Source organism: Somniosus microcephalus, chromosome 29 (genome assembly GCF_052327205.1).
Source record: "Somniosus microcephalus isolate GS21.2 chromosome 29, FLI_Smic_1.0, whole genome shotgun sequence".
Lineage (NCBI taxonomy): Eukaryota > Metazoa > Chordata > Chondrichthyes > Squaliformes > Somniosidae > Somniosus > Somniosus microcephalus.
Window position 1 is genome coordinate 34532677 of NC_141015.1, and position 11263 is coordinate 34543939.

The 11263-nt window shown below is 45.0% G+C and overlaps 1 protein-coding gene across 2 annotated transcripts in view; it reads left to right on the forward strand.

Moving 5' to 3' along the window:
• The window catches only part of polr3a (polymerase (RNA) III (DNA directed) polypeptide A), a 71050-nt gene extending 59810 nt beyond the window's left edge, over positions 1 to 11240 (forward strand). For both annotated transcript variants that reach the window (XM_085970570.1, XM_085970571.1), the window contains 7 exons: positions 100 to 193; positions 2631 to 2723; positions 4636 to 4800; positions 6441 to 6605; positions 9014 to 9145; positions 10140 to 10272; positions 10422 to 11240. In XM_085970570.1, the coding sequence (XP_085826696.1) occupies positions 100 to 193; positions 2631 to 2723; positions 4636 to 4800; positions 6441 to 6605; positions 9014 to 9145; positions 10140 to 10272; positions 10422 to 10570 (931 nt within the window). In that variant the 3' untranslated portion in view covers positions 10571 to 11240. The remainder of the gene's footprint in view (positions 1 to 99; positions 194 to 2630; positions 2724 to 4635; positions 4801 to 6440; positions 6606 to 9013; positions 9146 to 10139; positions 10273 to 10421) is intronic.
• Positions 11241 to 11263: the final 23 nt, after the last annotated feature.

Here is an 11263-nt window from a genome sequence, read left to right on the forward strand (position 1 = left end):
TATCTCACTTGAAGATATGTTTTCCAAACTTTCTTCCAGACTAGCTCACCTCAAAACATGGCTAGTAGTTAAGCTGTTAATATTTCACTTTGCTTACAGCACCCCAATTATTACAGCACACCTTGATCAAGATGACGATGCTGACTTTGCTCGACTGGTGAAAGGAAGAATTGAAAAGACTCTGCTAGGAGAAGTAGGTCAATCTCTCTATTCCGTTGAAAACACATACCGTTCAGGTTAAATCCTCATTTCACCTGCGTTCTTGCCAGCGTGCGCAGCAGCTGGTGCGGGCCGACAGGTTTCTTTCTGTAAAATTAGAGCGCTGAGACCATGCACCAGGCATTTTAGGTACTCCTTCGCGAGCTACAGGATGCCCCTCATTCACGGCCACGATAACCTTCACCCGAGAGAACGACATGGCTGCTAGGATGCCAGGAGTGTTCTACAAGCTCAGGCGCACCACTGATGATAAAGTGAGAAAGATGACAGTTGGAAACCCTGGTTTAGACATCTGGTTCAGTTAAGGTTGGTTAAAGTGAAAGGGATTTGCTCTCCCTCGGCATTGTTTTCTAAAAAGCAGAGGACCTAGAAGTCTGGGATGAGAAAAGGCAGTTTCATCCGTCGGGGTCCGTCCTTCCAGCGCGCTGTCAAGTACTCTCCATAACCCTCAAAGCACCAATGACACACTGTCTTGTTGCGATGCAGTCAGACTACCGGGGCCACCAACAAGATGACTTCTCAAGTGGTCGTTCTCTCAGCTGCACTGTTTAAAAAAAAATCCCATCAAAAGTTGAGCTGGTTGCATCCGTGACGTAACTGCATCAACTTTTGCAGTCTTGAGCAATGGCTTTCAAGCCTCCCATGCAAATATTTTTCAAATGTTGACATTCCTACAAATCATAGAATGGTTAAAGCACAGTAGGAGGCCATTCGGCCCGTCGAGCCCATGCCTGCTCTCTACAAGAGCACTTCAGCTAGTCCCACTCCCCTGCCCTTTCCCCGTAGCCCTGCACAGTTTTTTCCTTCAGGTACTTATCTAATTCCCTTTTGAAAGCCACGATTGAGTCTGCCTCCACCAGCGCATTCCAGATCCTAACCACTCACTGCATAAAAAAGTTTTTCCTCATGTCGCCTTTGGATCTACGGCCAATCACCTTAAATCTGTGTCCTCTGGTTCTCAACCCTTCCGCCAGTGGGAACAGTTTCTCTCTCTCTACTCTGTCCCGACCCCTCATGATTTTGAACACCTCCATCAAATCTCCTCTCAACCTTCTCTGCTCCCAGGAGAACAACCCCAGCTTCTTTAGCTTACTGCAACCAACATGATGATTGGGTCACCAAGAAATGAGCAAGATTGCATGGATCAGTTCTACACTGCAGCTAACTTGAGTGCTGGTTCTCCCACCACCAGAAGGATTTTTAAGTCAATGGGCTCCCAGCTGATGGGATCCTGTGAACACGTGCAAAAAACAAAGTTTTCCCACAGACTGTTATCAGCATGGCCTTTTCTCTGTATTTGGGCACTGAGAGAAACTGGCAGAGGGTATGAGACCACAGTGGGCGCTTCAGCCGTGCTAACTTTGGGGGGGGGGGGGGGGGTGCTATTTTGCTGGTTTTCATCTAATCCAAGGCCAAATTTTACAGTCTGGATCGTATCCAAAAAATGGGTGGTTAAATCCCAGAGAAAGAAAGAAAGACTTAGATTTCTACAGCGCCTTTCACGACCACCGGACATCCCAAAGTGCTTTACAGCCAATTAAGTACTTGTGAAGTGTAGTCGCTGTTGTAATGTGGGAAACACGGCAGCCAATTTGCGCACAGCAAGCTCCCACAAACAGCAACGTGATAATGATCAGAGAGTCTGTATTTTAGTGATGTCGATTGAGGGAGAAATATTGGCCAGGACACCGGGGAAAACTGGTCAGTGAAAAAATAAAACACAACAGGCTTAATAAAAGGCAGGGGGGGTGGGGGGGTGGGGGGCGGCAACAACGATAGAGACCAAATAGATTATTTATTGTAGGGTTAAAATCACAGCTTCTGACATCAGAGTAGCTTTATTACAGTATTGGGGTTTGCTTCAGCAACATAGTGAGAGGAGGAATTTTCTTTTAAAGATCCTGGAATTGCCCAGAACTGTTGATAGTTTAAGGGCTGAATTATTCAGGTGGTGTCCAGTTGCTGTTGCTTGCACTGTTTTGTTCAAGGAGCCTGGCAGGGATTTATACAAGCGGCCACCAAATCAGAATCCATTTGATTTGCTGCCAGGTTTAAAAGCTGCACTGCAAGGTTTGTTACTTTATGCACTACGGACAGAGCAGAAGATTCACAATATTTGCAGAAGATACTTGAACTTGGAACCAGCAGGTTCTGTGTAAATGGGAAAGTTTGAGGGTAGTGTCAGATTGTTCCTGCACCCGTGGAGGCAGATAAAAGTCCCCCAGTGACTGATACCTGAACTGGGGAGGACAAATAAAAACAAGAATGTCATCCTTCCTGGTGGACCGGATTTTGTTTATTGAAAACTTTGTGCTAACCTTGGAAAATGCAAGAGATTTGATGTGTGTTAACTAACATATGTAACTGGAAGCAAGTCTTTTTTAAATTCCAGTTGTTACAAATTTTTGCAGATTTCGGAGTACATTGAAGAGGTTTTCCTGCCCGATGACTGCTTCATTCTCGTCAAGCTTTCCCTGGAAAGAGTCAGACTTCTGAGACTGGAGGTAAATGGTGAATGTACAGGAAACTCTTTATTATCCGGCACCAACGGGACCGGCGTGGTGCCGGTTTATCAAAAAGTCCGGATTACAGAGAGGTATAGTTGAAAAGGTACGAGAGCTCCGTACACAGCAACAAATCCAGGCTTCCCTGTTGCTTAGCAACATGTGCAGGAACCCCAGCCACAGACCAAGCGTCCCTGTTGCTTAGCAACAAGTGCACGAACCCCAGTTACACAGCCGCAGATCCAGGAACTGCCACTAATATGAAGTAAAACTTACCTGAACCTACTCCTGAATTTTGCCGGTTAACAGAGATTTCCGGTTATTTAGGTGCCGGTAAATCGAGAGTTTCCTGTACTGGGATTTGCCCCTCTTTCAGAAAATCTTCTCGCCTCCCCTTCTTTCCTAGTGGCAATGACTCCTCTTGGGGGGTATACAGTTCCATGGGCTTCCATTGCCCACATGTCCATTATCCATGTATAAATCTTCACAGTGAATGTCAGCAGTCTTTTGAACTGCAGGGGTAGTAATGGCTCGACCTGATCTTGCTTATGCCTGATATCACAGCTATGCGTCACCAGGGTCACCGGACAGCAATCAGGAGCAGGAATCCTGACCAAGTTTCCCCTCTCTGACTTAAAGCGTCACCCTGGCCGAAATCCGGTAAATCTGCCTGGGACATTCCTTATCTGCAAGTCTGCTACTTACTGGATAAACTTGCTAAACCATTAATGATGCGAAGTTGAATCCACCGAGGAAAAGGAAGTACGGGTAAAAGACCTGGTGTAACATCCACATCCCATCAGCCCCATTTTCTCCCTCTCCTACCACCCATCAGTCAGGTCCTCTCCGAACAGATACAAAAAGAAAAAAAGCTTTGACCAATTTAGGGGGAGAAAACTTTTGGAAGTTCCTGCCGGAACTCCCCCAAGTCGATCAAACAAGTTCTGGGAGACACCTCCCCTAGTACCCGCCTACCTTCTATCGCAGTTATGTTGGGCACTCTCGGGAGCTTCTCACCCTCCCTTTTGAACACTTGCAGCGAATCCGCACTCGCTGCACGAGCCGGCAACATATTCCAGAGATCAAAGACTCTCTGCGGAAAAGTAGTACCTTCCAACATCTAATCTTAAGCAACTTGTACTCGTGTCCCTAAGCTATCTAGCAGCCACGTGGTCCGAGTCTAAGCCTTTTAAAATTTATTTTAAGGACCTCAGTGAAATTTCCTTGAAGGCCATGCTTTTCTAGAGTTAAAAGGTCCCATCTCTTTAAGCTTATTGTGGTAACTTGGGGCATTTAAACTAGGTATTGATCTACTCTGAACCTTTTCAGGGGCTTCTATTATCACCCACTGTGTAAGGAGACCGAAAGTGGAAAATATTTGCTTGTATTATAAATACTCCCAAGTTAACATACGGGTTATATATGCAGACAATATATCTGCAAATTTTAAACTATAACCGGAAGGGTATAATTATATATAATTACAATAAGCCACAGCGTCACTGGCTAGTGTGAATTGGCCAGAATTCCACTCTCGGTATTTATGCATGGGTGGTGTTCTTCATTATATTTTTTAAGTGAATTATAAAGAGTTTCACTGCTGGCGTCACTTGATGGTAGACATGAGGAATGGAACCCTATTCATTTGGCCATCTAGTGACCGCGTCAAGCACTCCCAAGTCCCTCTACTGTTACATAGCCCCAGCAAAAAGTGCTTCAACCAACCTCAAGAGCATAACAACAGAAAACACTGGGAACACTCAGCTGGCCAGGCAGCATCCGCGGAGAGAGAAACAGAGTTAACATTTCAGGTCTGGGACCCTTCATCAGAACCCAGAACTCAAGAGCGTACCTTACTGTGCGAGTATGGTTAAAAGAAACGTCATCTTATTCTGATATCTTGAATTTCAAGGTGAATGCAGAGACTGTGAGATACTCCATCTGCACCTCGAAGCTGCGGGTGAAACCAGGCGACATTGCCGTTCACGGTGAAGCGGTTGTGTGCGTCACGCCTCGAGAGAATAGCAAAAGTTCAATGTACTACGTTCTTCAGTATCTGAAAGAGGAGCTGCCAAAGGTAAGGTGGATTGAAAGGCTGAGCCTCGGCTGGGAATATGAATAACAACAACAACTTGTATTTATAGAGCGCCTTTAATGTAGTAAAAAGTCCCAAGGCGCTTCACAGGAGTGTTATAAGACAACAAATTTGACACCGATCCACATAAGGATAAATTAGGGCAGGTGACGAAAAGCTTGGTCAAAGAGGTAGGTTTTAAGGAGCGTCTTAAAGGAGGAAAGAGAGGTAGCGAGGCGGAGAGGTTTAGGGAGGGAATTCCAGAGCTTAGGGCCTAGGCAGCTGAAGGCACGGCCACCAATGATCAAGCGATTATAATCGGATGCTCAAGAGGGCAGATTTAGAGGAGCGCAGATATCTCGGGGGGGGGGGGGGGAGTTTGTGGGGCTGAAGGAAATTACAGAGATAGGGAGGGGGGGCGAGGCCATGGAGGGATTTGAAAACAAGGATGAGAATTTTGAAATCGAGGCGTTGCTTAACCGGGAGCCAATGTAGGTCAGCGAGCACAGGGGTGATGGGCGAACGGGACTTGGTGCGAGTTAGGACCTCAATAAGGTGAAATAAAGAGCTGGAAATGCACAGCAGGCCTATCGGCACCTGGAAAGCGAATAGATGTGTTAACGTTTCGGGTGTAGCTCCTTTATCACCATTTATAAGACCAATCTTAAATAAGAATTAGTGTACCGTGCTGTTAACCAAATCAGGTCACTGGCAGATAGTGGAGAATAGAAGCTCCGCATTACTGCACTGTTCCACATGGGCTCAGAGCAATCAATAACACAATGTTCGCCAGCAATCAGTCGGGGAATAAAATGCCATGCGAGAGCTGGTACAAATGTGATGGGCTGAATGGTCTCCTTCTGTGCTGTAAACTTCTTTGGTTCGAAGGGTGGGGCAGAAGCTGTCTGGTCACGTTCAGTAAATTTTTTGAGTGCTTAAATGTGCTGTAAATAATATGAAATAACAACAGAAAATGCTGGAAAAACTCAGCAGGCCAGGCAGCATCCGTGGAGAGAGAAACAGAGTTAACGTTTCAGGTCTGGGACCCTTCATCAGAACTGGAAAAGGCTGGAGATGTAACAGATATTAAGCAGGTGCAGAGACGGGGTGGTTAGGAGGGGAGGAAGGAATTGAAAAAACATGCTGTGAAAATGTTGCAAATGGGAATGGCAAAATCGTACAGCATGAAAAATGGGGGCCGAGGTTATGATCTGAAATTGTTGAACTCTATGTTGAGTCCGGCAGACTGTAAAGTGCCTAATCGAAAGATGAGGTGTTGAGTTTCATTGGAACAGTGTAAGAGGCCGAGGACAGAGATCAGAGTGGGAGTGAAGTGGAGAATTAAAGTGACAGGCCACCGGGAGCTCGGGGGTCCCCCTTAACGGACTGAACGGAGGTGTTCCGCAAAGCGGTCGCCCAATCTGAGTTTGGTCTCCCCAATGTAGAGGAGACCACATCACGAGCAGCGATCACAGTATACTAGATTGCAGGAAGTACAAGTAAATCGCTGTTAAATAATATTGTTTGGAGTATAGTACTTTAAGCGTTTACACTGGTTTCTGTGCCCCGCCCCTTTGTCTTGTTTAGTGTGTGTGTGGCAAAGCATGCGAGAGAGTCCATCTAACGAAGTTGAAATGTTTCAGATTGTTGTCCAGGGTATCCCGGAAGTCTCCAGGGCAGTTATTCATGTTGATGAGCAAGGTGGAAGGAAGAAGTACAAGCTGTTGGTGGAAGGTGACAACTTGCGTAGTGTCATGGCAACTCATGGAGTCAAAGGAACGCAGACAACCTCAAACAATACGTACGAGGTAATATACTTCTCCACTGCTCTTCCTTATTAACGTATATAAAATACTGTCCTTCAGTCTCGCTCTTGGCCTGCGCATGCATGCAGATGATAGCCTGTGGCTCCTGCATTGGCCTCTGCAAATGCTACTGTTATCCGTGCTAGGATGTATCCAAGAGGATTTCGAGGTGACTTGTGGGAACTGTTCTCCTGTGGGGAACCTCCTGCCCTTCAGTCGGTGTCTTCCTGTTGGCCTGACGGGACCGCAAGTTCATTGCGTTGGGAATCGCAGGGCTTGTGTGCCCTGTCATTCCACGTCACACCACATCGGGACACAGACCTGCTGTGGCACTTGGCTACCTGGAAAAAGATTTCTCCTTTTTGTTCCTGTGCGAAGGCATTGTCAGACACGAAAAATTAATTACCTATCAAAATGACCGAAAAAGAATGTGCTGTGAAATGGTCACATTATTACTGAGTCGATTACTTACACTCAGTAAGTTGGGAAATATATGATAAAAGGCTATGATGAACTCGAGAGGTTCAGAGTACTTCACTGTTATAGTTTGCAATGTCCAAATCTGTGTGTAACAGTCCTGAGCTATCTTTAGAAGTTTTTTTTAAAGAATTTTTTTTTTTATCTGCTATTGAATTGAACTTAGAACATAAGAAATAGGAGCAGGAATAGGCCACTTGGCCCCTCGAGCCTGCTCCGCCATTCAATAAGATCATGGGCTGATCTTGGGCTCAAAGCCACTTCCCCGCCCGCTCCCCATAACCCTTCACTCCCTTATCTTGCAAAAATCTGTCTATCTCCACCTTAAATATATTCAATGACCCAGCCTCCACGGCTCTCTGGGTCAGAATTCCACGGATTTATGACCCTCTGAGAGAAGAAATTCCTCCTTATCTCAGTTCTAAAAGGGCGACTCTTTATTCTGAAACTAAGCCCCAAGTTCTAGATTATTCCAATAGAGTTTTTCATATCTTATCACTGCTGTCGTTGTGCTCCCTCACATGAGAGGAGGAGGGTGCCTCACAACATTGGCATGTCAATATTCTATTGCATGGCATTGCACGAAAAATGGACGTCACAAGTGGGGTATGGGTGGTGCAGAAATAGCAAACAGTGAAACAGCAAGGAATGAGGGGCTCATTGTAGGTTCAGTACTTAACATGTCAAATCACTGAGGCACCAACAAATAATGTTTCAGTTATATTGCTAGGTCAGTTCAATATAAATCTGAAGATGTCCTGCTAAAACTCTACAGTACCTTGGTCGGACCAAACCTTGACTACTGTGTTCAGTTTTGGTCATCAAGGCACACGGGGAATGCAAGATGGTGATCCCTAGCACCAAAGATTTGTGTTACAGGAAACTTTTGTTTAACCAGAGGTTAAATGCCCGGAAAGCTCTATCTACCGGCAAAATTCAGGAGCCGTTTCCTATAAGTTTTTTTACTTCTCGTTTTTTTCCCCCCAATCGTGGCTCCCAAGCGTCTAGCTGAAGCAGTTGCTTAGCTACAGAGACGCTTTTAAGCTGCGGCCGACTGTTTTGAAGCTGTTGCTAAGCAACAGGGTTTGTTGTTTCATACGGAGCTGAGTATGTTTTAACATTAGCGCCGGTTTATACGCCAGTTTTGATGGGACGGCACCAACTCGGTCCCGTCAGTGCCGGATACCAGAAAGTTTCCTGGTATAAAGAAAAACTGGAGAACCTCGGACTGGTTTTAGCCTTGAGAGGAAGCAATTTAGAAAGAGCCTTGTGTACTTTTATAACCCATTAAATGGCATAAATAAGGTTAATCCAGAGCCATATTTCAGGGTCTACTAGGATGCAAGAACAAGGAGGCGTGGGTTAGAACCGGTAAAAGGTAAGTTTATGGCAGATGTCAGAAAGAACTTCATGTAGAGAGATCAATACTTGGAATGGTTTTCCTGGCAGAGTAGTAGAGGTGAAAGCCTTATTCAGAGTTCAGTTAGATGATGTGATGGGGTCTTTTGTCTGCATGACTGAGCTAAGATAGGTCAAGCGATCCCCCTCCCTCATTTGTGATCTTGTAACGTCGAGAACTTTTCTTGTAGAATAAGCAGGAAAACTGCAACCCTCTGATTCTTTCTATAGCTCACGGTGATATGTGTGTGTGATGTTAAACTGTGTGTGGGTGGGTTTACATTGTATTGCATCCTGAATTTAACTCTCGATGCTGCTCACCCACGTGAGCCTCCTTCAAATGTGAGGGCGGCTGAATAGACGTCTTCACAATTATCTTCAACTTAGCCTTTTGTGCTCTGCTGATGAGAATTTTAATTGCTGTTTGATGGTGGGCCATGTCAAGGTTGTTCCAGCTAACGGCTTGCTTGAAAATATTTTGAAAATTAGATTAGAATTGCTGACACTTGAAGTTCGTATTTTACTATTGTCCACAGGTAGAGAAGACATTGGGGATCGAAGGTGCTCGATCCACCATTATCCACGAGATCCAGTATACAATGAAAAATCATGGGATGAGCATTGACAGAAGACATGTCATGCTTTTGTCGGACCTGATGACGTACAAGGTTAGAATCCGTAACTCCCCGAACAAGAAGTGTTCACTGAAGAAGAATTTCTTTAGTCCACCCCAGCCACAGACCAGGGGTTCTGGCTTGACTCTCAGTCTTGTTTGATAGATGTCCTCTGGCTGCTCCCAGAGTTACCAAGAGCAGCAAAGGCAAAGTGCGTTGCCTGTGACTAGGAGGACATCAGTAGGTTGGGCTTCAGCAAACTCTGACTGCCCCAAACAGATGTCTTGGGATGCAATAGGCAGATAACTATCCCTTACTCCAAAGTTCAAGCAGTGTAATGGAGAAATAAAGTTTAGGGATGACGTTTTTCTTCACTGTCCCCTAGCTTTGTCTTAAAACAGTATGAGGTGCACTGCAGCAACTCGCCAAGGCTTCTTCGGCAGCACCTCCCAAACCCGCGACCTCTTCCACCTAAAAGGACAAGGGCAGCAGGCGTATAGGAACACCACCACCTCCAACTTCCCCTCCAAGTCACACACCATCCTGACTTAGTATAGCGCCGATCCTTCATCGTCGCTGGGTCAAAATCCTGGAACTCCCTCCCTAACAGCACTGTGGGAGCACCTTCACCACATGGACTGCAGCGGTTCAAGGCGGAGGCTCACCACCACCTTCTCAAGGGCAACTCGGGATGGGCAATAAATGCTGGCATTGCCAGTGACACCCACATCCCATAAACGAATTTTTAAAAAATCATTAAAACAGATGAAAAAGATACTTGAAATGAAAGTTTCCCCTGTCCTTTAAAATATTTCATTTTAAAATCATTCCTTTTTGCCTCATCTGTGTCTATGTAATGCACACTCTTCCACTCTCCTCTCCCCCAGAAACGGATTTGTGGCCATTTCCAAAACAATCCCGAGAGATGTTTAGTTTCCACATTTGGTATTTTTAGCATTCATCTCTGCATGTCGAGCAAGGATTAAGTTGCACGCCACTTACGGTTAGATTAGATGCATGTTTCACGGTACTGTCCTTATCTCTGCAGGGTGAAGTGTTGGGAATAACCCGGTTTGGCTTGGCAAAAATGAAAGAAAGTGTTCTGATGTTAGCCTCGTTTGAGAAAACTGCAGATCACCTCTTTGATGCTGCATACTTTGGGCAGAAGGACTCGGTCTGTGGTAAGTTCGGCCTTGTAGTTTTGGAGCTTAAATGTATTGATTAGCATTGTGACTAACTATAACTTTGATCAGTAAATGTACTGTTCCTCAATCTTCGTTCTCCGAACAGCTTCCATCCCACTCACTGGCTGTTCCCTTTGTCTCTAAAGGTGTGTCGGAGTGTATTATCATGGGAATCCCAATGAACATAGGAACAGGACTATTCAAACTTCTACACAAAGCTGACAAGGACCCAGACCCACCCAAGAGACCGTTGATATTTGACAGTACTGAATTTCACATCCCGATAGCTACGTAGCAGGAATTGCACGGACTGTTTTCAACCATAGAATCTTATTTGGCGTGATAGAATGATGGCATTCTGTCAGTTTTGTTTCAGAATCTTTACAGGAGGGCTTGGAGTTTCCTGCAGCAGTCTATAGAGTACACTTGGGAACATCTTGCAATGCAGAAGAACTGCTGCATTACAGAAAGCGACCTGGTAAAAGGATGCATTTGATGAGCGGCTGCTAAAATGAACTTAATTTCAGTGTCAAAAAGTTTATTTTAAAGCATGATCGTGGATTTCCCATGGGCGTGAGGGTTTGTTACTGGTATTTATAGGTTTAAAATGTTCAGGCTATCAAGGATTAGAAATGACACTTGATAGGAACTGCAAGTTGATTAAATTAGTCAGTGGCCATACTGTATTCCATTTTAAGTTTCTACAGCTGAGATCTGGGTGGATTAAGATGCTGACTGACCCTGACTTTGTGAAGAAGGAGTTGATCAAGATTAACATTCTGATGCAATTATCAAACGGAAATGTTACCACCATTCAGCGTTGTTGCTGCACGGAGATGCCTGTGCATGCAGCTGACTTTTATTTTGACAGAGTTTGGGCAGATTTTAATGGGTCACATGGGAAGTGCTGGTCATGTAACTACATTATGCTGTTTGTGAATAAAGAAAATCTGTTTTAAAAAAAATCATGGATATGTTTTATATTGCT